Below are 27626 nucleotides of genomic sequence, written 5' to 3' on the forward strand. Positions count from 1 at the left end.
AGGAGGTTTGAATAAAACAATAGGAAGTATGAATACATCACATGAATCATAGGTTCATGGGCCCAGAACTCCCAGGGGTGCTCAAGAGTGTGATAAAATCCATTCTTTTGAGTTGAAGTCAAAAAGTTTGAAAGGCATTGGTCTCATTAACCTTCTGTATATTTATGGTTATTTGGATCAGATCTATTAGAATGATTGCCGTACGGCTTAAAGAAAGAGTAGTGTATTTTGTTGTTGAGAATATTCACAGTTCAACATATACCAATTCCACCATTTCTGAATGTACAGCTCACTGACACTGATGGTGTTTTCTCAGATGTACAACTGTTCTCCTCCTCCTCTTCTGATTGTTCCTCCCTGATTAACAAACTCACTGTCCCTCAAGTTTCCTGTCTTATATTTCTAGTTGCTATTATCAGTAGTGTAGTGGTTACAAATCGGGCTGCGAACCGCAAAGTCAGCAGTTCGAAAGTACCAGCTGTTCAATGGGAGAAAGATGAGGCGGTCTGCTCCCGTAAAGATTTACAAGCCTCAGAAACCCTGTACAGGGTCCCTATGAGTCGGAACCGACTCCACGGCACATAACAACAATATTATCAGTTTGATGCCCTCTAGGTGGTGTAGTGGATTAGAAGCTGGACTGCTAACCTCAAGGTCAGCAGAGTCCTACCAGTGGCTTTACAGGAGGAGGACGAGGCTTTCCTTGGACACCCTGTACGGATTGGAACCGACTTGACGGCACACAGTAGCAGCAGGTAGATCTGGAGAGAGAACACAAAGCTCAAGGCAGAATTCGTTACTAGTGGAGCTAAATTATCATTTGGTTTTAAGAAAGCTAAAAGGGATAATCTTTAGGGTTTTAAGCTTCTTTAACATCCCCTTTTTCCTTTTACTTCTAGGGGTTTTATTGGAATAAAATAAAGTTGAATCTCAGTGTGGCCTGTTTTTAGGACATTTGAAACTGCAGTGAAATGTTTCCCTAGGTGTAGACAGGCTCCCCTAGTCCACAGTAGACCTTCCCACCTCCTGCCAAGCTCCAGAAGGAGCCTACAGCATGGCAGATCCCTGGAGGCTGATGCAGGAGGAAGCCATCAGGGTCTTCTTGGCTGTGGTGGGCTTTGTCTGGAGCTCCATCTGCAAGGATGGAACACCCACCTCATAGGAGTTAACGTGTCCTGGACTCCATACAAACCACTTGGGTGGAGTGACTGCAATGTTCTAAGGGGATGCTGAGGCAGGTGTGAAGCACAGCGAAAAGACGTTCTGGAGGCCAGAGAAGAATGGATGTGTTTGAGCTGTGGTGTTGGTGAAGAATATTGAAAGTACCATGAACTGCCTGTGAGCAAACAAATCTGTTTGGGAAGAGTACAGATTGTTCCTTGAGAGCGAAGATAGTGAGACTGTTTCTTTTGTACTTTGGACATGTCAGGAAGGACCAGTCCCTGGAGAAGGACATCAACCTTAGTAAAGTGGAGGGTCAGCGAAAAAGAGGAAGCCCCTTAGTGACATGGATTGACAACAAGGGGCTTAAACATGGCAGGATAGAGGGCCGGGCTATGTTTCGTTCTGTTGTGCGTATGGTCACTATGAGTCCAAACCGGCTTGATGTTACCTAACAGTAGCACTAAGGAGCTCTGGTAGCGTAGTGGTTACCTTAAGGTCAGTGGTTCGAAACTACTAGCTGCACCGTGGGAGAAAGATGAGGCTTTCTACTCCCGTAAAGATTTACACCCTCGGAAACCCTGTACAGGGTCGCTATGGGTCAGAAACGACTCGATGGCACATAACAACAACAACAACAACAACAGTAGCACTAAAACAATGGCCAGATACAACAGTGATCTTGCTAATTCTTCTAGTAAGTGCCCTTGATGGCAAAATGACTTATCACTGAACTGCTCACCAGAAACTTAGCACTTTGAACCCAGCCAGAGGCACCTCAGAAGACAACCTTGGTATCTGCTTCTCAAAGGTCACAACCTTGACATTCCTGTGGGATAATTCTACTGTGCACATTTGGAGTCTCCAAGAGTAGAAATTGATACAAGAGCAACTAACAAAGCAATAGCTGTGAGATTAAATCCGGAAGTGATATTGAACATCAGATGTGGCTGTAACATCCGCCATTCTTCAATTCATTTTACCTTGTTGAACCCAGAGACACTCATCGTGACTTCTAAACCCAACGCACTACCGTCGAGCTACTTCCAATCCTCTAGGAGTCCTGGTGCAGCACTGCGGGATAAAACACTGGACTGCAAGGTCGGTGGTTCAAACCCACCAGCTGCTCCTTGGGAACCCTATACAGGGTTGCTATGAGTCAGAACCGACTCGACAGCAGTTAACAACACTGACAGGACAGAGTAGAGCCGCACCGTGATGTTGCCAAGGCTGTAATTTGTACTGAAGCAGATTGCTGCTGCTTTCTCCTGCAGGACGGCTGGTGGGTTTGAACTGCCTACCTTTTGGTTAGCTGCCAAGCAGTTTGCTTAACCACTGTACCACCAGGCTCCCTTACTTGACCTTGTCATTGCTCTAACAGACTTTCTCTGTTCTGGAAAGAAAATGAAATATGTAACTTTAATTACAGTATATATATACAAGTTCTCTGTCTTTTAAATCTAAAAGCTTTATTAAAGTGACAACTTTTGTGGGGTGCTATTTGAAACCTGACGTTTTCCTTCTAATGGCAACAGGAAATTGTTTCCTAATAGTTTAAGATAAAGTAGAATTCGAATATGGTGTAGTTTCAGGACTAACAAAAAATTTTTGGCCCATTTATCTGTATTTGTCATTGAATCTTCAGACAGCTATTTTATATCTCTTAACATGCTAGCAAAACAGTCCAATAGATTTTGTGTTTCACTAAAATCTATAGGCTTACCTACTCATGTGCTTAAATGGAGCCAAGATTGAATCCATGGAGAAGTATAGATTGGAAGAAGGGATAATTATGATTTTATGATTATTTATTGATTTTCAAAATGCATCATTTAGAATGCTTAATTTTAATGATTTGTTAATATAAATAGAGGAGAGAGAGGGAAGAAGTGAAACATTTAATTTATTGAAAATTCTGCACTAAATCCTCCTCCCCATCTGTGGGCTTCTTTGTGTTAATGATTTTCAGACGTCAACATCTTGTAATTATCCCTGACCAATCTTTTGGGAGTATTTGGAACATGTTATTGCACCTCATGAAATAAGGAAAAAATGGTGGATCTTCTTTCTCCAGGGAAATAATTACATTCTCTTTTCATATAAATATTTACTACGAAATATATATATATATATATATTTTTTTTTTTTATGGTTTTTATTGTGGATTGAGTGAACGTTTTCAGGGCACATCGTCGGTTTCACATTCAAACATTCATATACCTTGTTTCATTACATTGATTATAATCCCCTCCACATACCAACAGTTAACAGAGTTTCTCTTTATCCTCTTCAGCTTTTTTTGGGGCGGGGGGAAAACTTTGCCTTTTTGGAATTTACAGTCTCGGCTTTTAGGGAAGGTTTTTACATTTATCTGTGGGTGTCCAGGGCTCATGTATGGAATTACTAACCAGCATAACTGAATAATCAGATAAGGGACATTTTGCTATGTCTGCTAGGTGGCTAAAGTCTGATCCTCAGAACCTATGGTTTGGATGGTCAGCTACGCTTGGGCCCACAGGGACTTGAACTCCTGACCGGGTCTGCACAGTCTATATCAGATTCCCCCTTATTTATTATTAGTTTAAGGGACGCTGCCTGTCTTAGGCGGTCAGTGCGAATTCCTCAGTCTTACCCATCATCGAAACTCATTGCAGCATGGCAATGGCTCTGTCTTAGGTTGCCGAGGTTCCACGTGATCTTTGCCCGTCTCTGGCCACACGTCCAGCATAAACAGCCGCCATCCGAAGAAGGCAGGGAGAAAGGAGACCAGCTGGGGACCCCACATGCAAGATTTTGCCAGACCACCACCTGCTCTAAGACGACCAAGCAGGATCACTATGCTGAGGTTCAACCAAGTTCACAGGGGAACTTAATCTCTGGCCGAGGTAGTAGCCACTCAGTTCTCAACTTGAGAATTACTTATATCAGAAATTTGAGCATGTAGCTGATGAATATCCACAGACAAGTATACATTGTTCCACAACCTCAAAATATATTTTGAGGGCTCTGATATTTTATCCAAAGTGTTTCATAACTGCCTCAGTCTCAAAACTGCTATTTACACTGTTACCCAGTATCCCAAGTTTACATTACAAATTAACTTTATGTGCTAAATGACTCAAAAAGAAGAGGCTCCTTTGCCCCACTTTGCCCTGAGTAAATGTTGTATGGGAGACCTGGTATGGCGCTGTGGGTTAATGCACCAGACTGCAAAGCCCTTTGAACTGCAAGGTTGGTGCTTCAAGCTCACCAGCTTCTCGTCAGAAACCCCATACAGGGTCGCTATGGGTTGGAATTGTGTAGACAGCACTTAACAACAACAACAACAACATATGCTGTATGTGTTGGTAGAAATCTTATTCCTGGCACTTTCTTAATTAATCTAAGTCACACAGACTTCTAAAATACAGCTTTTGAGACTTCAGCTACTTGTTGATAAGTGCCATTGAGTCGATTCCGACACGTAGCAGCCCTGTTGTGTGCCCTTTCTTTAAAGTAGCTTTGTTGCCTTTGACTCACCTGTTTGCAGCCCCGCCCCTCTGTGCTTCACCTGTGTCTCTTAGAACTGAGCAGACCACACCTACCACTCCAATTCCTGGCTGCCGCTCTTGTGTCGTGGAGAACCACTCTCCCCAGAGTTTTCTTCAGTGGCTGGGTTTTCCCAGATAGATCACGAGGCCTTTTCTTTTGACGATCCTGTAGGTGGACTCACAGTCGAACGTGTTAACTAACCATTTGCAGCACACAGGGAACTGAACAAATCCAAAACCAAACCTCTTGTTTTGAGTACATTCTGACACAGAGCGATCCTGTAGGAAGGAGTAGAACGGCCCCATAGAATTTCTAAGGCTGAAGTCTTTACGGAGGCAGACTGCCCTCTCTATCTCCCAGCAACTGGTGGGTTCAAACTGGCAAACTTTTAGTGAGCAGCCGATCACATAACCACTGGGGCTCCAGAATCAAGCAAGCCCCCCCATCCTGGCCTGGCTGAAATGCCCAATGACCTTTTTCCTCATGCTTTCCCTGAGCACTGATTCCTGTAACCACTGAGCACTGTAATCATGGTCTGCATGGGCCACTGGCTTGAGTTCCGTTTGTTTGTGACTCCAGCTGGGTGGACCCAGCGAGGTTTCCTAACCTTTGACCCTAGTTTCTTGAGCCTAATGAGCCAGTTACACAGGTGCTTGCTATCTGTGATGGAGTAATTCACAGCGAGGTATAATTAGGCTTAGCCTTCTCAGAATGGGAGAAAGGGTGTGTACACTCATTTATTGATCCAGAAGAGGTGTGTGTGGACCCTGTATGCTGAGCATACTTATGGAATGCTCCCTGCAACACATGCCCACACGCCTTAAGCTACAACCGGGAGAAGAAAATGCCAGGAATCAGCTGTGCAACCACTGTTGTGGACGGTTATTTCTCCTTCATGTGGGACTCAACTGCCAGGAAGTCTGCAAGAGGACGGGTATGTAGTCGAAACCTAGATTCCGGGAAAGCCTCCTTTATGGATCCTATCCCTCTTCACTGTTTGTTAAGAGTGAAAAGCAGGACCCCCTGAGCGGCACAAGTGGTTTAATGCACAACTATAGGCAGAACTGGACTGTGGACACCGAGGTTGGAAGTTTAAACCCACCAGCGGCTTCTAGGAAACCCTGTACAGGGTCTTTATGGGTTGGAACTGACTCGGAAGCACTTACCAACAACATAGAAAGATTGGCAGTTCAAAGCCACTCAGGCACCTTGGAAGACAAGCCTGGTGGTCAGCTTCCCAAAGGTCACCACCTTAGGGACACTGGAGCAGTTCTGTTCTGCAGAGGGGGTCACCATCGTGCAGAACAAAGGCTGGCAGAGCAGCGTCACCAACCACCCACTGCCATGAGTCCCTTCTGACTCCTAGAAGACAGAGTGGACAGAGTAGAATTGACCCCTGTGGTTTTTGAGACGGGACCAGCTAGCCTCATCTTTCTCCCATGGAACGACAGGTAGATTTGAACCACTGACCTTCTGCTTAGCAGGCTAATGCCAGTCCTGTAATTGCCTGTGCTGCGGAGGTGGCCTCCCACTCCCAGGACCAGGTTCCCACACTCATTTTTCCCTGGGGATTGCCTGTCCCTAGCTTCTGCGGGCCACTGACTTCTCAGGGCCTTAGGAGCAGGGTTGGGGCTGGGTCAGAGTCTGTGGGGTGGCGACATGACCACTGCCTTTACTTGTCTCCATTTGTTCGTGTTTCACTGTGTTCACCACTGATGAGTACACACGAGTACACATGGCTACATTTTTTCTTGCTGAAAAAAATCTTAAGGAGCATTGTATGTTTTTAAAGAATTGCATTTTAAAGCAATGTATTTTTTGAAATATCCCTTTAGGGAACTGCTTAATGGTTTTGGACTCACACTTTCATCAGTTCAGCTACCAAAATAATTTTTTGTGTGTGTATTTCTTATTTTTTTTGGATGGGAGAGAACATATAAAAGCAGCTATCTCCTCACCTTCAGAGGGTGAGCTTTAAACTGTTGGTAACAATAGCTTTGTTTCCCCTCTGAATCATTGATTTAAAAAAAGAATACTGTATTACAAATACTCTAAATACTTACTATCTCTCTCTCTTTGTCTCTCTCTGTCTTTCTCTGTCTGTCTGTCTCTCTCTCTCTCTCACACACACACACATACAATGTGCATATGTATGTGGAATCAAATCCTCAAGGTGGGAACGGGTCTTGGGGACCATCCCTCTGTCTCCCGCCCTGCACCTAGCTTCCCTCCTGGGAAAGCACCACCAGTTGTTTGCTGCTCATCAATTGCTTTAAAATTCTTGTCTTATTCTGGTAAATCCCAGTTTTCCATCTGGCCCCACCCCCCCCAGTCCTCACAGACAGAACAGTTTCTCCATCTTGAATTCACTGCACATGTTCCTGTCGTGCAGCTACAAAGTTGACATTGCAGCCTCAGCAAAGGTTATCTCTTTAAAATTCTCTGAAATTCCCCTTTGGCACATCCATTCTGGCAGCTGGGTTTATATAGGAAACTGGCAAAGCGCTTCCCTCCTCTTTTTGTGTTTTGTAAAAATAGAACTCTCCGACCAGCAGGGCAAGGAGGCAGGCAACTCCTTCTAAAATTCCCATCAGTTTTCCTTCCCGAATACTTCCTCTCCCACCATGTGCTGGGGACCAAGTGGGCGGTTTTTAAAAACATGAACACACCATAGCCCGGCACTTATTTTAAAGTCTTATTAGAAAACCCTGCTGGCGGAACATGTGTGTGGAATTTTGCTGTAATGTTTTGGCTTTTGATTTTGTAATCTTTTGGGATTAAAAGAATTTTTTTTTTTTTTAATTGCAGCAACTCAGCGATGGCTTTCACTGATTCAAATATACCTGTTGCAATTTGGGCAGTTATATACCAGAGAAAATGAAAAATCCATCTGGCTTCCCAGGGAGATGCATTTCTGACTAAATAAATCTCACCATGTGCATCCTTTCTTGGGAGAGCACTTCCTTGGATGGAAACAATTTGGTCCCTGGGAGGCAGAACTGGCCTTTTCTTATTTTCATGTAGCTTTTTCTAGGAAAGTGTTGCATCTGTTAGCAGAAGGGACCTAAACTACTTGCTAGCTACAGCTTGTCTTCTGAGCCCTGTGTTTCCTTCTGTCCAGAGTATGTGCTCAGTGGCAGTGGAGTTTTCTGCCCATCTTGTTGACATTGTCCCAAAAGTGTGAGTGCCTTGTTTAGAAATGACTGCGTATGCTTGGTGGTATGGAAAATGCTTATTTTTTTCATTTTGTGTTTAAATGTAAATATTGCCAATCTTCTACATCAAAGCTTCCATGTTAGAAATGAGCACAGTACCCACCACTATCAACATTGTCTTCGTGCCTAAATTGCTATAGAAATAAGGCATTTTGAAAGCTCCTAAGTTTTTGATGCTTTCTGAACGAATACAGACCAACTTGTTTCTTTTGATGCAGGTTCTCTTGTTTTTAAGAACAAACCCAACCCACAGTAAACCCAATGCTAACTCACAGGGACTCTGTGGAACACAGCGAGACAGCTCTACTCTAGAAGACTTTCATCTGTATGGAAGCAGTTCGCTGCATCTTTTTCCTGTGGAACAGCTGGTGGGCTCGAACCTCTGACCTTTTGGTTAGTAGTCAAGTGCTTAACACTGCTCCACGAGGGGTCCTTCTTCAAGGATCAAGCCCATAGCCACCGTCAATTCAATTTCAACTCATAGCGACATAGGGTTTCTGAAACTGTAAATCTTCAAGGGTGACAACAGCCTCATCTTTCTCTCACAGAGCAGCTGGTGAGTTTGAACTGCTGATTTTGTGGTGATCAGTGCAGTGTGTATTCGACAGCACCTCCAGAGCTGCTCCTTCTAGAACAGGGAATATAGATACAGTCTTTTGCTCTTGGGCATGCCCCCACCTACCCATTGAAAACATACTCCCCCCTCCCCCCCAACCATTTTAGAATTGATTTATCATCCTGCACGTTACACATTTCTCTCTGTTGCGGTGAATTTTTTCCCGTTTTGCGTCTGTGTTGTCAAAAAGCACACTGTTGTCTTTCTAGATCTGCAGTATCAGATGCCCTCACTGGAACCCGGGAAGAACATGCTTTAAAGTGTGTAATGAGGGCACTTGAGATAAAACTACAATTATACACTTGTGTGTTAATTTGTGTGCAGTCAGACTGTAGTTCAGTTCTGGTTGTAAACGAAAGGAAGCCTTTGGCTGCCAGAGGATGCCTGCATTTTATGAATATTTACACAAAACCTTCTCTCATTGGCTGACCTGAAGAAAGATGAACACATCTACAGAGGGGTGATGTGGAGACTCCAGAATGTGTACTTAGGGAAGTTTCTTTAAAAAAAAACAGAACTAGCAAAGTAATCTTACTCTTTTGTCCAGCTTTGCTTCATGGGTTTTTGGAATCGCTCATACCATGTGAGCTGCTTTTTCTTCAATAAAGGGAACACAGTTGAGAGAAGCCAGTGAAAATAATCAAGGGGCAGGAAACCCCCCAAATCAGTGAGTTGATTCTGACTCATACAGTGTTTCCGAGACTGTAAATCTTTACAGGAGCAGACAGCCTCACCATTCTCCTGCTGAGTGCCTGGTGGGTTTGAGCCTCTAGAGGTTAGCAGCCCACTGATCCCTCAGAGCTCCCTTCACGGGCTAGAGCGGTGTCTCCATAGCAGTTGGTAAAGAACCTGTTTGATCTGGTAGAGTGAGTGCTGTGGGCTGATGTCATTGGTTCACCTCTGGTGATCATATAGTCATCTGGCCCATGCATTCCGTTAATCAAATTCTTCGTAGCATAGTGAGGGGGCTCTTGAAGCACGAAGGAGTTAACTTTTTGAGAATGAAAGAACGTATTATTTACAAAATGGATAATAATTTATAGAACTTGCTAGCATCAAGAGGTAATATAGGCTGGAAATACAAATTAAGAAGGGTCTACATAAATTCATGGATAATAGATTCATGATTATTAAAGTGGGAATAAAGGCTGTTCAGGACATAACCAGAGCTATTAGAAATTGAGGTCACCATAGGTACAACGACCCAGTCCCTCCTGCCACTCAGCAGAACATTGGTCTGACCTAGTATTCGCTCGAGCTATGATTTGCTAAATATAGTGCTGTTGCATTTACTGTGAACTTGAATAAGCAGTAAAATTTTGTAGGCAATTACTAATTGCAAAGAAATCCAAGAAAGGCTTTATATATATATGTAATATTTCACTCTGTTAGGTCTTGGTGATCTTACCTTGTAGGCACCTGTTAAAGAATTTTGAGAAAACAAATTTATCACGAAAAATACTTTATTGCTGATGGCAAATGAGAACTTTTGAACATTGTTTCACAAATCAAAACACCTATTTTCCAGCGTGAGTTTCAAAAAGTTTTAAGCTGAAAAATGGAGGGTTAAATCAGTCCCCTTCTGTCTGCTGGTGTTGAGTCTGTCAAACAAGAGCTATGAAGGGTGGTGGAACATTGGGGAAGTAGGCTATGTGTAATGGCAGCTCGTGATGCTCATAAACAATGCCCCTGAATTGTATGAACATGTTGTGTTGTATATGTTTGCCACCATAAAGCCAAGAGAATGGCAGTGTTCTAGGCCCAGAAGTTACGAATGAAGGCCTAGAAAAAAAAATTAAAGTGGTTCCACAGAGGCATAAAGTAGCTTCTAAACTGGACTGTCTGTGTAGCAATTCACCCAGCCTGTCCTTGAGTTTCAGACACTGCTTGTTCTTGACCCTGGAACATGCTTTTCCAGCTCCTCCTTCAGCCAGGGTTGTTTCATGTCCCTGAGTTTCAGGCAGTGCGTGTTCTTGGCCTTGAGTAGGCTTTGTCAACTCCTTCGACCCACAGTGGTTTTCGCTGTTGCTGCCGGGAAGCAGGAGATGTGGAGGAATTTAACCTCAGTGTACAACATGTGGATGTGGAGGAATTTAACCTCAGTGTACAACATGTGGCGTAAACACTTATATGCACATTTGTTGACAGTTTCTCAGCAGGAAGGAGTAAGTTCACCCAATTGTGGAGAGTTTTGTACCTTAGGTGAGCCAAAGGACATGATTTTATTTTTCTTTTTATAAAAAAAGAGAGAGTCCAAGTGCAGTAAAAGTCCTAAGTTGTTTGGAAGGGCCATCAAATATTAGGAGTAATGCAGGACCTCGGCTCTGTAGACTGTATTTGTCATCTCCTAGCAGATTCCCTTTTACTGGACAGGCCGACATAATAAAAGTTCTGCATGCAATTGGTTCAACTAAACATTGGCTTAGCACCTAAATTCTTTCCTGTAGGGAATTTTCAATCTGTCTCTTACACAGGAAAATTAAGTGTTTGATCTTTGAATTAGAAGCTAACAAATTTGCCACAGAAACAAGTCAAATGTAACTGTTGGGAATTTAGGATTTTCCCTGTCCATTTTGTCCTCACATCTGGTAGAATTTATTTGGAGGAGCTCAGTTCTGGGGTGAGAAAACAACTAAAAAATAAAGATAAGAGATATTTCTACTTGAGGTTAAAGGTTAATTCTTGTAGTATAGTTTCTGATAACTTTAAGAAAAACAAATAATCCAAATCAACCACATTTTGTTCAGCTTCATCAAAAGTTTAAACTGAGTTGGTTAAAGAATGCAGCATTTAGGCGTGTATTCTTCTAAGTTACTCATTTTTTTCTACACATACAAGTTTTCATATTCAAAACTAGCTTACTGTATTCAGGCATATCTCAGAGATATTGCAGGTTTGGTTCCAGGCCGTTGAAATAAAGCAAATATTGCAAGTAAAATGAAATCCTTGACAGCTTCAGTCTTTTCTCAGTTTGTTATGATGTTGTTTATTAGTCCAGTTGTGAGGCTTTTTCTTCAAAGTTGTTTTGAACCACAAGGTTGGTGGTTCAAGTTCACCAGTCGCTCCTTGGAAACCCTATACTGAGTTGCTGTGGGTCAAAACCAACTCATCAGCACATAACAACAACAACAGTATAGCCTGTGGGTTGAACGTTCCCCATCCATGCTGTATAGGGTTTCTAAGGAGCAACTGGTGGGTTTGAACCTCCAACCTTGTGGTTAGTCCAGTGCTTGTCCTGCAGCACCACACTAGGACTCCAGCAGAATCCTAGCTGGGCCCACTTAATGAAGGCCACAGATGTGTTTTCTCTTTGCCTTCTCAGGTGGCTTCCACTTGTGTTGCGTGTTTACTTGGGCTCCTCCCTTGCCCACTGCAATTTGTAGGGGGTAGGGAGAAGGTGAGAGCTTTATTTTAGTATTTTAAAGTATAGACTAATTTAAGTATACACAAATGTACCAGAGATTACAAACACATATGCAGTTCACTAAAATCATAGCCATTAACTTTTTTGACACATCTGCCTTATCTCTCTTTTGCCCATCTTTCCCCCTCCCTTCTTCCCAAAGAGAGTCCTATCAGAGCATGTTGTTGTACTTTCACTATATATGACTACTGCTGTTGTAAAGTGTCATTGTGTTGGTTCAGACTCATAGTGACCTTGTATAGGATTGTCAAGAAGAGGCTGGTGGGTTTGAACCGCTGACCTTGTATTTAACAGTCTAGTGCTTATCCTGCAGCACCATACTAGGACTCCATTATATGAGTACTATGGGACTTCAAAAAGTTTGTGGGAAAATGGAATTGAAAGATAATGTGTGTTTTTATTTCCCATGAATTTTGGAGCCTGCTCCTACATGTACATTAAAAGGTTATATATGCTACTATTGCGTATAGAAAACTTTATGTGAATGGTTTTAGACTGCAGTAGCCTCTTGTTGAAGCCCTGATGCAGGGCTGTAAGATAAGCACTGGACTGCAAACTGTAAGGTTGGTGGTTCAAACCCTGTACAGGATCGCTGTGAGTCAAAACTGACTTGATTGCATTTAGCAACAACAATCTTTTGTTGCTTTTGTTTTCTGCATACAATTGCATTTTTCAGATCTGATCCCCTTGTACTCCTGGGTCTGAAGTCTGTTTCTTGGTTACCTGCTGTGCTAGGCTGAGCCAGCCTGTCCCCCTTACCTGGCGATGGAAAGCAGGATTGCCAACCGTTAGGGACTCCCACGAATGTACTTACGAGGATGCTTGCTGGGTTGTTGGCATTGTGAAATTTAATGGGGAAACTGCTCTCTGGAAATGTCTTATGAAAGAAAAAAGGAGGAGACGATTAGCCTTGATCCATCCGTCACTTCTACAGTGAACAGAAAGTCGAGGGTCTGGTGAAACGAGACGAGGTGTCAGAAGTTTTGTACATGTACCAAGCTGCAGAAGGCCCGAGTTCCTGTTCAAGCTCCGCACTGCGTAAAGCAAGTGGTCTTTCTTAGCCACAGTCCCTCTCCAGCATTGCTTTGAAAATTGAAAGAACATTTCTCTGATGGTGTGTGCTCATTCTCCAAGCTGTGGTCCTCTTGATTTAGAAGTGGATGAAATAAGCGCTGCTTTTCTTGTCTTTAAATAACAAACTGAGAATTTCTGATCTGCAGATTTCCATTTCACGTAGTTGGGCTGCAAAAGATTCTTCTCATTATTTCTACTGCGTGACAAAGGCATGGGGTGTTTGCTGGGCAACAGTGATGTACCAGGGTTCATGGCGCCCGGCACGGAGCTCCGAGGTGCAATGCTGCGGTCGCTAGGTTAAGCTGAGCATTTGTGTAGCGAAGCTTTGCATGGTGCCAGCAATCTGATTTTATAAAGGGTTCCGTAATTCATTTTAACATTTATATAATATCTAACTCACTTGAGTAATCCATTCAGCTTTCATTCACTCAGCAGATATTGGCTGATGGTCAGGTCCTTACTGCAGGCACGCTGTGACTGTGGAGGTGGGTGGACAGAGATGGCAGTAAGCACTTGGACACATGAAGGGCCTGAGAATGGTGGTGGTTGGGACTGAGTGGCTGCGGTAGGCTGGACAGGGAAGGAGTCTGCTCTCAGTATGGGCCTCACGCTCCTCAGTGATGGTTGTCCACATGTCACGTCCACTCAGTGCTGTTGCTGCTGTGAAGTGCTGTGGGGTCGATTTCAGCTCATAGCAAACCCATGTGACCGAGTTGAACTGCCCCAGAGGGTTTCTAGGCTGCCATTTTTATGGGAGCAGATCATTTGATTTTTCTTCCACCCAGTGGGTTTGAGCTCCCAACATTTGGTTGGAAGCCAAGCACTTATCTGTTGCACCACCAGGACACTGCACCCAGTGGTCTAGTTACTTACTTTAATTCTTGAAATGGCTAAGAACTACAGGATGAACAAAAAGACTACTAATTAACCAAAATTGTTTTCACAGAGCCTGAGGCATTAAGCTTGTGGCCTCTCCCATCAGACAGTCCCTTGGGCCTTCCTACTGAGAAATCTGTACCTAGACCAAGAAGCAGTTGTTTGAACAGAGCATGGGAACACTGAATGTTTTAAAATTGGGAAAGGTGTGCGACAAGGTTGTGTTCTTTCACCATACTTATTCACCCTGTATGCTGAACGAATAATACAAGAAGCTGGGTTCTATGAAGAAAAACGTGGTGTCAGGATTGGAGGAAGACTCATTAACAACCTGCGATATGCTGATGGTACAACCTTGCTTGCTGAAAGCGAAGAGGACTTGAAACATTTACTTATGAAGATCAAAGAGCACAGCCTTCGGTATGGATTGCATCTCAATGTCAAGAAAACGAAAAATTTCACCACTGGACCAATAAACAACATTCTTATCAATGGAGAAAAGATTGAAGTTGTCAAGGATTTCATTCTTCTTGGATCGACTATCAACACTTGCGGAAGCAGCAGTCAGGAGATCAGACGACGTATTGCACTGGGCAGATCTGCTGCACAGGAACTTTTTAAAGTATTGAAGAGCAGAGATGTCAGCTTGAGGACTAAGGTGCGCCTGACCCAGGCCATTGTGTTTTCAATAGCCTGATATGGATGTGAAAGCTGGACAGTGAATAAGGAGGATCGTAGAAGCCGATAGCTTAGAACTCCTGGTGTGGCGCTGTGGGTTAATGCGCTGGACCGCAGAGTTGCTTGAATCACGAGGTCAGACGTTCAAGCTCACCAGCCTCTCCTTGGAAACCCTATACAGGGTCGCTGTAGGTTGGAACCTACTTGATAGTACTAGCTTCCCTTCTGCGGTGTACCTGGTTCTACACATGGTGTAAGGTATGACTCCACTGAAGGTTGGCAACCCTGTACCCTCTCCCCCGGCAGAGCTGGAGTATTAGAGTACAAGATTTTGGAAAATTCATGTCTGCTCTAGTGTTTGTAGGTTCCTGCAATGTGTCCTGTTGTCTTTGTCAGGAAGTGGAGTCCCACCCCCCAACAACACTTTCATATTATGTGTAAGGGTTTTTGTAAACCAAAAAGTCAGCATAGTAAAGTGCAGCTCATCAGATCAGGGGCAGGGTTGCGGGGGTTGCCTGCTGGCTCTGTTGACTGAGCTTTGCAGTGATTTTAACACTGGTAAAAGTGTTATCCTAACTGCTTCAAAGCAAACTGCAAAGATACTTGTGTGAAATATAGTATTAGATATCAAATCAAACATATGGGTGTTGAACGGGAGAGGGTATGTGTTTTGGTAGTCTTTGGTAGTCTAGCATGTGGAGTTGTGTTTTATGGAAATTCTTTGTCTTGGCTTAAGGCAGGGACATACATTCATTATGCGATATCAAGCTGTAAAATAAATAAAAGCAAAGAATTCAACTGTGCTGTTAAATGGTTTTCAGGATGAACTGTCTGTTGCACCATCTTAGACTGTGTGTGATGGGAGGCATTTGTGAGCCAGGGGGACCAGTTTTCTCCTGATCATAGCTAGCAGATTGGGTCAGAAGGAATAGCTACTTGAATTTCTGCCTTTTCCCTTTTCCCTCTGTGTGTATGTTACAATTCACTGTACGAATTGTTCTGAGATGCAGTGTCCTCATGGATTCCTCCCTTACTGTTCCTTCCTTGCTTCCTCCTGACTCAGGGGTCTGTAATGAATTTGGTTTTCAGTGTGTATCTGGAACTGCGCTCTGATTTCTTAAGTGTGTGGGTTTATGGGGCTCATGGTCTTTGAGTTCCTCAACATACCGTGTTGTGGTATTAACAATGAGCTCACCGTCCTTGGGTGCCTTTTGCTGCCCTATTGCCCTGTGTATTTTCTTTTCCCCACTTTCAGTCTCCCAATTGGAGAACACATCAGTAGATTTCTCATTCAAAAGATTTAAATATTGTTAATGGCACATTTATTAATAAGCACAAGGAAAGATTCTGCTTTGAACAGTGCTTTCAAGGACTTTTAGGATCATGTAAATTAGTGAGGGAGAAGACAGATCTAGGTCACTTTTGTCTAATAATCTGATGTTTGCTGCCTTGGTGACAGTTAGCTGGGGCTGCTGACTGCAAGATCAGTGGTTCAAGCCCACCCATAGTTTGAGGGAGAAGAGCTCTAGAGACCTGCTTCTGTAAGGACTTCAGTCTAGGAAACCCTATGGGGTAGTTCTCTCTCTGAGAAGGAATCGGCAGCACACAGCTTTATATTTATGGTGGTTGGTGGTTATGTGCCATGGAGTCATAGCGACCCTGCATTGGGTTTTCAAAGCTGTAACTCTCTATGGGAGTGGAAAAAAACTCATCTTTCTCCCACAGATCTGCTGATAGTTTCGAACTGCTGACCTTGAGATTGTCAGCCTGATTTGTAACCACTATGGTACATTATCTATTTTACCAACTCGGGCAAAGTTATCCTTAAATCAAATATGAATGTCTCTCCTTTTAGAACTCATATTGACGAATCTTATGGTTTGACTGCACTTGTCTTCTAAGGGGAGGTTCATCTGACTGTTAAGAAATTGTTTCCTTTCTAGCAACAAGTAATTAGTAAATGGACTTGCTAATGGCGCACTAGTACGTGTTTGCTGCGGATGTAACTGGGCGGTCCTAGCCTTAATTGTTGCTTGAGATGAGACCCAACCTGCTCTGTTTGTGGGCCCCCAAACAGCAAGCTTCCTACAAAATCCCAGGGAGCGCTTTCACCCGGTGACCTACTGGAGTTCCTCTCAACTTGCAGTCCTGTGCAGGGAGGGGCTTAACATCTTGCTTCAGTGGCCTTCTTGGCAGAGGCTACTTTTTATTTATTGTCAGTATTAGGAAATTTAAAAAAAAATTTATTCCTTGATTTCTATTAGGTGATCAATACTTGGTTCTTTGATACATTCGATGAGTTTTCCAGACAAAGTCCAATGCTCTTTTGCCTTTATTGATAGTATGTGGATAGAAGGTAGTGTGGCCGCCATCTAAGGAAGAGAGGGCAACAGATTCAGCACTGAGCAGCTACGGAGCAACCACACGTCTCTCTGAGTTACTGAAGAGAAACCCTGTTTGATGTCATTCCATGGCGCATTTTGACTTTCTCCTTTGCTTTGCTTGACTTTTTAACAGATGCCACCTCAGTATGGACAGCAAGGTGTGAGTGGTTACTGCCAACAGGGCCAACAGGCATACTACAACCAGCAGCCTCCGCCTCCGCACCTCCCTCCTCAGGCACAGTACCTGAGCGCCCAGTCCCAGCAGAGGTACCAGCCGCAGCAGCAGGTGAGCGCCCCTGCCCTCCAGCCCTGTGGCTCCCCCCACGTGACAGAGCTTGTAGAAACCTGCCAACTCCTTTATCAAAATCAGGCTCTTGGGGGGGGTGGGGGGAGATGGGATTTTCAGAAAATGCAAGCTATCCCCTAATCTAAATGTTTATTTATGGATCTATTTTTGGATGTTGGAGATTGAAAGGTGAGAAGAGTGGCTGGCTTCATAGTTGCTGGCATTACTGGTTAGAAACAGCAGAATTTGTCAGTCATTTCGTGTTCAGTGTCTTTTCCGTGTGAAATCTTTCAAGTGAGTCTTCTACGGTTTTGTTGAGGCATATTTAGGAGAATGGTTTTATCGATCATTTAATCTTTCTAGTTGGCACATGCATGGATGTTTCTATCTTAAGCTCTTTTGTTTCTGTTTTAACAGCAAGTGCCACTCCATCAAATCATCATTGCTGTTGGCAGTGTTATTCTTAAACTAGCTTGTAAACAGATAATCACTTCAATTACAATGTATTAAAATACTAAAAGGAATCATGTACTTTAAGTATATTAAGCAGTTTCTATTTTAAATTAGCCTCATTAAATACTCTTTTAGGTTATTGGGCTATATATTTCAGCTTACACAATTTGTAGAAAAATATTACATATGTACTCTGAACAGATTCAGCCCCATCTCCTGTTTCCCAGTGCCGTTAAAAGGAGTCCTGAGTGAGGGATTTATCTCAGAATCCAGCTAAAACTGTCAACATTGCTTCCCCAAACCAGCATCCAAGTGTGGCTTTCCATTCTAGATTCTTCCTTCTCTTTGTTGGGAATGGAGTACTAAAAAGAGAAGTTAGTTGGTAACATTGACAATTCCATTTTCAAACTGTCTCTTTTACATCTTCAATAGATTGTTGATGTTAAGCAAAATATATAAATTAACAGCTCGATTTCAATCACTTCAGCTGGTTTCCTAAGTATTTTCTTCCGGATATTGGAGTCCTTTGCCAACAGTCTTTTATGTAAGAGTACTGAAAAGAGTTTTTGACCTTAAACACAACATGTTAAAACAGCTGTGATTCAGAATCCTATGCTATTGCACTTCGGTGCCATTGTGTCAGTTCCGATTCATAGTAACCCCGTGCACAACAGAATGAAACATGGCCTGACCCTCAGCCTTCCTCCCCTTAGTTGCTATGTTTGACATTGTTGCAGCCTCTGTGTCACTTGCTCTCATTGAAGGTTTTCTGCTTTGTTGCTGCTCTTCCACTTTATCAAGCGTGGTGTCCTCCAAGGACTAGAGTCTCTTGATACCGTGTCCAAAGTACAATAAGCCAAGTCTTGTCATCCGTGCTTCTCAGGAACGTTCTGGCTGTACTTCTTCTAAGACAGATTCACTCATTCTTCTGCAGTCCTTGGTATATTTAACATTCTTCTCCAACACTGTCATTCAAAGGCATTGATTCATTCAACTTCCTTATTCATTGTCCAGTTTTCATATGCCTTTGTATAGCAGTAAAGCACACATACCTTTCTGGTATTTTTTGCTTTCAGCTGAGATTCATCCAATAGCAGCAATGGCAGCCCTAGATCCATGTTGTCTTGTCAATCCAGTTGGAATTTCCAGTACTTGTAGGTTTACTACTGTAACTGTTTGAATTATCTTCAGCATAACTTTACTTGCATGTGGTATTAATAATGGTCCTGTTTGATAACGTCCACATTCTTGTGGATCAGGTTTCTTAGGAATAGTTATGGATATGAATCTCTTCTAGTTGGCTAGCTTCCAAATTTCCTAGTAAACTGAGTGAGTGTTTCTAGCATTGCATCTATTTGTTGAGACATCTCGCTTGGTAGTATGTCAATTCCTGGAGCCTGGTGTTTCACCAGCACAGCCTGGACTTCTTCCTTCAGGACAATCTATTCTTGACCACATGCTATCTCCTGGAATGTTCAACATTGACCAGGTCTTTTTGGTACAGTGATTCTGTGTATTCCTTCTGTCTTCTTTTGCTCTTTCCTGTGTCGTTCAATATTTGACCCCTAGAATCATTCACTATAGCAACTCAAGGTTTGGATTTGTTCTTCATTTCTTTTAGCTTGAGAAATGACAAGTGTGTTTTCCCCTTTTGGTTCTCTACTTCTAGGTCATTGCACTTTTCATTATAAAACTTTATCTTCTCGAGCTGTTCGTTGGAATCTCAGGATCCTGTGTTGTTGTTAAATGTTGTTGAGTCGTTCCGACTCATAGCAGCACTATATAGGATTTCCAGTGAGCGGCTGGTGGGTTTGAACCACCAGCTTTGTGTTTAGCGTTTTTGTTGTTATTGTTGTTAAGTGCCAGCGAGTTGGTTTCGACTCATAGTGACCTGTATAGGGTTTCTGAGGCTTTGTAATCTTTGCAGGAACATAAAACCTCATCTTTCTCCTACTGGCATCCTTGAACCGTGGCCTTTGTGGTTTTCAGTCTGGAGCTTATCACATGGAACCACCACCTTCCTTGTGGTTAGTTGTTGTTGTTTTTGTTAAGTGCTGTCGAGTTATTCCGACCTATAGTGACCTATATAGGGTTTCTGAGGAGCAGCTGGTGAGCTTGAACCACCGACCTTGCAGTTCAAACAGCTTTGCAGTCTGACGCATTAACCCACAGCACCACACCAGAACTCCAGTGCTTATCCCACAGCACCAAACCAGTGCTCCTGCAGAACCTGACTTTTATATGTATGTGTTTAAAATACTGACAATATACCCAGGGCTTACTGAGCAAGGAAAGTACATCATTTTAGAATTATGTGGTATATACTGCTATTGAAATGTGGTGCTACGTTTTAAAACTTTCATCTCAGGGTTTTTTAAGTGAGAGAGAATGCTATCTGAGTTTTTAGTATATAAAATTATAGGAATTTTCAGAGGCTTCCAGAGCCTTATTGAACTAGACTCAGAATGGTTTGCCATGTCATCAAAATTTAAGGCTCAATAGAAAGATTACATTACACATTTTATTGTCATGTGATAAAGCGAATCCCTGATTATAAAACCTGCTTGATCAAGGATTCTGAGTGTCTGTCATTTCCTTCAGAACCAAGCTCAACCCTTCCTTCCCTTATAAAAGAGTGGCCGGGGAATTTCCAGTCTTCACTATTCCCTGTAAGATATATTTGGAAAATGTATCTAGGAGATGCGATGTAGCATTGCAGATGTTGTTGTTGTTGTTGTTGTTGTTGTGTGTTGTCAAGTCGGTTTTGACTCTATGTAGGGTTTCTACGAGCAAAGCAAAATTCACATAGTAGTTTTTCAATGCAGCTAAAATTTCATAAGAATTTGACATTCTGAAGCCAGAGATATTTAAAAATCAAAAATGCTCAACTATATTTAATGGAATAAGCTACTAGGAGCTGGGCATTTTCCTTCTGCATACTCACTCTCCTTTCATATCCAAAATAGCATATTTAACCGATTGAGTTCATATAAGGGAATTAGTAAATCATACTTAGTGTCTTTTGTTGATGTGATTGATAAAAGCTGATTCTAAGGTTCCATTAAGATAGTTCACTTTGTATCTTTAAATCTTTTATATTACGTTTAATTTTTTGAATAATCAAATTTCTGATATTTTTTTAAAAATCAGAAAGTATAAGGACAGAATAAGAAGTGTCTCCCACCTTAGTCTTCTCTACTGAGATCACCCATCCCATTGTTGGCTAGAACACCAACTTTTACATATTTTGTGACTTTCTTTATACACAAGGTAATTTCAAATAATTCCTGGAAAGAATGGAATGAAAAGATAATGAAAATTTTCCATGAACTTTTCGAAGCCTCCTTGTACATGTAAACAAAATGCCATATTTTAATTATTTCCGTTTTTACACACATGGCAGTAAATTTTGACATATTGTATACATTCTTTGGTTCTCTGCCAACTCTCATTTCTGCTGTCCCCAGTTAACTGTTTGTTGTGGAGAGCTTGCCAAAGGAATATGTAGAGAAAACCCTGGGTCATCATTCCATTGAACCAGTTCTTTTGAGATGGACATTTGGATCATTTCTTATCACTTACAATTCAAACAATGCTGCCATAATAGACATGGTACACTGTCATTTTGTAAGCATGTCAGTGTATCTGTAGAATGTTGTTGGTAAGTGCCATCGAGTCAGATGTGATAGCAACCCTGTATAGGGGTTCCCAAAGAGTGCCTGGTGGGTTTGAACCATCAGTCTTGTGGTTAGCAGCCTAGTGCTTATCCTACAACACCACACCAGGACTCCTATCTGTAGGATATATTCATGGACATGACTGCTGGCTGTGTGTTTCTGGTAGCTCTTGTTAGGTTGTTCCAACTTGTACGCTCACCAAACTGTATTTGAGAATACTCATTTCCCTACATACTGCATGGTTTTAGGAAGCTGTAGATTCTGGGTTTTTTTTAGTTTTTATTGTGAATTATGTGTTATTTTACATGGGTGAACATTATCTTTACATTCATCCTATCATACTTTGTTTCATTGCAATGATCACAATCCCCTGCATGCATCATCAAACACCCAAAGGGTACACCCTACACACCTGCCCCCTGGCCACCAGCCCACAGCCCCTCTCCCTCCCTGAGTCCAGAGTCCCCAGCTGCTCCTTCTGTCCACGTCATCAACTCTGCCTCCATCCCTAGTGTCGCTGCCTCCCTGGACAGGGTCTCTCCCACTTTTCTCCTTTGATGGTTCCAGGGATCTCTGCTCCTGGACTGCAAAATCAGCCACTACCCCCCTTTTATTACCAAACATATACATTTACCTTTCCAACACACACTGTCAGACCTGATAACAATCATTCCCTATGAACCACAGGAGTCCTTTCCCCCTCACCTGTTATCAACACCATCCAGACAGGTGGGAAACAATTCAATGGAGGTTCTACCTTTCCCTGTATCCTATGGAGCTAGGTTCCCTATTGAAAGCTTGTAAGCCAGTCACTTCTTGCCTTTGTAGTCCCCCCATTTTGGGTAGCCAGTGTCTGTGTCTAAGTACCCCCTCCCTGTCGACTCTGTGTCCCAAGGGGATGGGAATGCTCCTCAATGTAGAGATTTATCCGCTCCGTTGTCATACTGCATCCACAAGCATAGGTCAAGTTCATCCACTTATACTGGATTACTCTTTTTTTTTTTTTTTACCTCTTCTTTCTTCCTCTAGTCATGTTCTCATCATCCAGTCCTTGATGCCAGGTCAAATGGGTACTGTCTGCAAGTGTGGGTGTTCTTGTGCATCTCCCCTCACTTCATATCAGCTGGATGCTTCACACTCCATTCTAGTCCTCTGGGGCCATGTCCCTGCCCCTGGGCCCAGGAGTCCCCAGGTCTCATCATACTGCTGGTTAACTAGGTCTCAATCCAGGTTAACAGGAGTCTATTGAATGTGGTCAGACTTAGTTCACAACTTCATTGATGTTTTTCCCCTACTTCCCCTTATTGGTGACCAATGTGTTCAGCTTCATGACCACATGCCTACTAGTGTATTCCATTTGAGTTACAGTGTTGGAAGGGAGTTTGCCTTGAGGGGACCTGACCATTTGCCTTGATGGCTCCCTGGGGAACAACTTGATTGTTCTTGTACTAGTCAATTGGACTGCTGTTACTGTTTTTTATTTTTCCTGCTGGTCTTTCTTTCAAGAAGTATCTTCTGTTCTTCTAGCTGCTCCAGACTGCTCTGCTTGTCCTTTCAAGTGGGAATGTCCCACCTCAGAAGATTCTGGATGGGGATCATGATTCCACCTAAGGTCTTGTGCAATGCAAAGGCTCTGCAGGGAGCCTCCTTCACTGGGCAAGTTCTAGCCCCATTTTCAGAATTCCTATCTGTTATAGGCTGAAGACGGACTTATAAGCTTTCTCTGGTGATGTTTCTGACTATTCCTCTCTCTTCCCTTTCAGGTGTCTATTTTATAATAGTAGGCAAGGGAAACCAAGATTCAAAAGACAGCCAAGCATCTTAACATCATTTCCCCACTTTTACCCATCCTAAGATTGAGATCTTTGTATCCACGAGCCCTGTTGTTCCACGGTTGTGCTTACATTGTTATTTAACTGTGTCCTGTTTAGCTCATGTAAACCTGTCTAGCTATTCTCCATCCACCTTGTTTTTCCTTTCCCCTTCCCCTTCTAGTGTGTGCTCCCTACCTCAGCACCCAAACTATCCTGTGTCTGTTCCCTACCCTGTGCTCCACCTTCCCCTCCCTTCCCTCACACTACCCCATACACTTCTGTAACCAACAAAATAAAATAAATAAAAAGTTAAAAAATAAAAATTAAAAAAAATTTTTTTTCTTCCCCCTTTTAGTGTGGGCACTTCTTAACCTTTTACAATAATGGTCCTATGCCATATTTCTCCTTTTGTGACTGACTGATTATCCATTCTTCCATTGATGGGCACTTAAGCTGTCTCCATCTTTTTGCTATTGTAAATTGTGCTGCTATAAACATTGGTGTGCATGTATCTACTTGTGTTATGGCTCGTGTTTCTTGTGGATAAATACCAGGTAGTGGAAATGCTGGATCATAAGGTATCATTTCTAACCTTCTGAGGAAGCGCCATATTGTTTTCCAGAGAGGTTGGACCATTTTGCAATCCCACCAGCAATGTAGGAGGGTCCCAGTCTCTCCACATCCTCCTGGCCAACACTTATTGTCCTCTTTTTTGATCTTTGCTGTTATTGATGGTGTGAGATGATATCTCATTGTTGTTTTGATTCTCATCTTTTTAATGACTAGTGATCATGAATATTTCTTCATATGTTTGTTGGCTGCCCGGGTCTCCTCCTTGGTGAAGTGTCTATTCGTGTCCAGTGTCCTTTTCTTAATTGGGTTATTTGTCCTTTTTTTATAGGTTCCTATATATTTTGGAAATCAGTCCCTTGTCTGATGTGTCATTGCAAAAGATTTTTTCCCATTCTGTGGGCTCCCTTTTTACTCTTTTGATGAAGTCTTTTGATGCATATAAGTTTTTAATTTTCAGTTTGTCCCATTGATCTATTTTGTCTACTTTTGTTTGTGTAATTTTCAAAATCTTTGGTAGTCTGTATACACCCTGTACAAATGCTCTCACATTTGTCCGTATTTTTTTATTGATGGCCTTTGTAATTCTGGGATTCACATTTAGGTCTTTAATCCATGCTTCTTTGGTTTTTGTGTAAAGCATGAGGTAAAGGTCTTGTTTCAGTCTTTTGCATATCGCTTTCCAGGTCTGCCAGAACCATCTGTTGAAGAGACTGTCTCTTCCCCATGCAATATAATTATGTACTATTTAGAAAATCAGTTGGCTGTATGTGGATGGGTTAATTTCTTGATTGTCAATTCTGTCCCATATATCACTGTATCTTTCATTATACCAGTACCAGGCTGTTTTGACCACTGTAGCCATGTAGTAGATTTTGAAATCACGGAGTGAGAGGCCTCCAACCTTGTTCTTCTTCTTAAGCAGTGCTTTGCAAATCCTGGGTCTCTTTCCTTTCCATGTAGAGTTTGTAATTGTTTTTACCATCTCTTTGAAGAATGTCATTGGAATCTGGATTGGGATTGTATTATATGTGTAAAGTGCTTTGGGCAGTATTGACATTTTCACATCTTATCCAGGAGCATGGTATGTTCTTCCATTTTTGTAAGTCTCTTTTGGTTTCTTGTAGTAGTGTTTTGTAATTCTCTTTGTACAAGTCCTTTGTTTCTCTGGTTACATTTATTCCTAGATATTTCATCCTTTGGGTGGCTATTGTAAATGGTATTGTTTTCCTAATGTCCTTTTCAGCACTGTCATTATTGGTATAGAGGAATCCAACTGATTTTTGTATGTTGATCTTATATCCTGCCACTTTGTTGAATCCTCCAATGGGATCTAGTAGCTTTTTTACTGAATCTTCGGGATTTTCTCTATATAGGATCATATCTTCTGCAAATAGAGTTTTATTTCCTTTTTGCCAATTTAGATGCCTTTGATTTTCCTATCTTGTCATATGTATAGCTCTGGCTGAGACTTCAGCACAGTGTTGAATAGGAGTGGTGACAAAGGGCATCCTTGTCTTGTTCTTGTTCATAGAGGAAAGCCTTTCAGTTTCTCTCCATGAGAATAATGTAGGCTGTTGGTTTTGTATATATGCTCTTGATTATGTTGAGGAATTTCCTTTCAATTCCTACTTTGTTGAGTGTTTTTGTCAGGAATAGGTATTGGATTTTGTTAAATGCCTTTTCTGCATAAATCGATATGATCATGTGGTTCTTTTCCTTTTTCTCATTTATATGGTAGATTACATTGATTATTTTTCTAATGCTGAACCATCCTTGCATCCCATTTATGACACCCACTTGGTCATGATGTATTATTTATTTATTTATTTTTGATGTGTTGCTGGATTCTGTTGGCTAGGATCTTGTTGAGAATTTTTACATCTCTGTTCATGAGGGATATTGGTCTATAGTTTTCTTTCTTAGTGACATCCTTCCTGGTTTGGGTATGAGGGTTATGCTTTCTTCATAAAATATATTAGGAAGTTTTCCATCCTCATCTATCTTCTGGAATAATTTGAGTAGAATTGGTGACAGCTCTTCCCTGAATGTTTGGTAGAGCCCACCAGTGAAACCATCTGAACCTGGACTTCTTTGGTTGGGAGTTTTTTGATGACCTGATCAATTTCTTCTTTTGTTATGGGACTGTTCAAGTCTTCTTCACTCTGTGTAAGTTTAGGTAGGTTGTACTTTTCTAAAAATGTGTCTGTCTCTTCTAAGTTTTCAAATTTGTTGGAGTACAACTCTTCATTGTATGCTGTTATTATCCTTTTGAATTCCTTTGGTTCCGTTGTGATATCACCCATGTGGTTTCTAATGTGTGTTATTTGTGTCTTCTCCCTCTTTTCTTTTGTTAGGTTTGCCAATGGTCTGTCAATTTTGTTAATCCTTTCAAAGAACCAGCTTCTTGTCCTGTTGATTGTTTCTATAGTTTTTCTGTTTTCTATCTCATTTATTTCTGCTCTAATCTTTATTGTTTCTTTTCTTTTGGTTGCTGTAGGTTTCCTCTGTTGGTGTGTTTATAATTGTTGTAGCTGTTGTGTTAATGTGTTAATTTTGATTCTTTCTTCTTTTTGGATGTGCACATTTATCACAATAAATTGTCCTCTCAGCACTGCTTTCGCTGTGTCCCAAAAATTTTGGTATGTTGTGTTTTCATTCTCGTTCATTTCTAGGAACTTTGTAAGTTCACATTTAATTTCTTCTATTATCCAGTCACTCTTCAGCAGGGTGTTGTTCAGTTTCCATATATTAAACTTTAGTTCCTTAGTGTTCTTATTGTTGATTTCTAATTTTATGGCATTGTTGTCTGAAAAGATGCTTTGTAGTATTGTGATGTTTGTAAATTTATCACAGCTTGCTTTGTGACCTAACACATGGTCAATTCTGGAGAATGTTCCATGTGCACTTGAAAAGAATGTGTATTGTGGTGTAGTTGGGTTGAATGCTCTATACACGTTCTATGAGGTCAAGTTGGTTGATTGTACTATTTAGTTCTGCAGCTTTGTAGAGTTTTCTTTCTGGTTGTTCTATCCCTTTTCTAAAGTGGCATATTAAAAATCTCCCACTATAATTGTAGTGTTATCAACACTCGTGGAAACAGCAGTCAAGAAATCAAACGACATATTGCATTAGGCAAATCTGCTGCACAAGACAAGACCTTTTTAAAGTGTTGAAGAGCAAAGATGTCAGCTTGAGGACTAAGGTGCGCCTGACCCAAGCCATAGTATTTTCAATAACCTCAGACACGTGTGAAAGCTGGACAGTGAATACGGAAGACTGTACAAGAATTGAGTTATGGCGTTGGAGGAGAATATTGAAAGTGCAATGAGCTTCCAAAAGAGCCATCAGATCTGTGTTGGAAGTAGTACAGCCAGAGTGCTCCTTGGAGGCCAGGATGGCCAAACTTCGCGTCTCATACTTCAAATATATCATCAGGAGGGAACCAGTCACTGGTGAAGGGTCAGAGAAAAAGAGGAGGACCCCAGTGAGATGGATTGGCAAAGTGGCAACATCAGTGGGCTTAAGTGTGGCAACAATAGTGCGGTTGTCCCAGGACCAGGCAGTGTTTCGTTTTGTTGTGCATAGGGTCACTATGAGTTGGTACTGACTCAATGGCACCTAACAACAACAAACAACAACAATATGGACTGCTCACTGCAAGGTCTTTGGTTCAAACTCACCACTCATTGGAAGCCCTGCACAGCATCCCAGTGAGTTGAAACTGACTTGCTGGCACTCAACAAGAACAACAAATGTGTGGAGAAGGACAGAAAAAACATGAGGCTCTCTGCTCCACAAAAATTTTCAGCCTCGAAAAACCAATGTAGGGTCGCCTTGAGTTGGTATCAACTTGATGGTACTTAA

General features: G+C 42.0%; 1 protein-coding gene across 2 annotated transcripts in view; it reads left to right on the top strand.

The window, feature by feature from the left end:
• Nucleotides 1–27626, top strand: part of ARID1B (AT rich interactive domain 1B (SWI1-like)) — a 533326-nt gene that overhangs the window by 138531 nt on the left and 367169 nt on the right. For both annotated transcript variants that reach the window (XM_006868451.1, XM_006868450.1), the window contains one exon: nt 17093–17245. In XM_006868451.1, the coding sequence (XP_006868513.1) occupies nt 17093–17245 (153 nt within the window). The remainder of the gene's footprint in view (nt 1–17092; nt 17246–27626) is intronic.

This window comes from Chrysochloris asiatica, unplaced genomic scaffold, assembly GCF_000296735.1.
Source record: "Chrysochloris asiatica unplaced genomic scaffold, ChrAsi1.0 scaffold00117, whole genome shotgun sequence".
NCBI classification, from domain to species: domain Eukaryota; kingdom Metazoa; phylum Chordata; class Mammalia; order Afrosoricida; family Chrysochloridae; genus Chrysochloris; species Chrysochloris asiatica.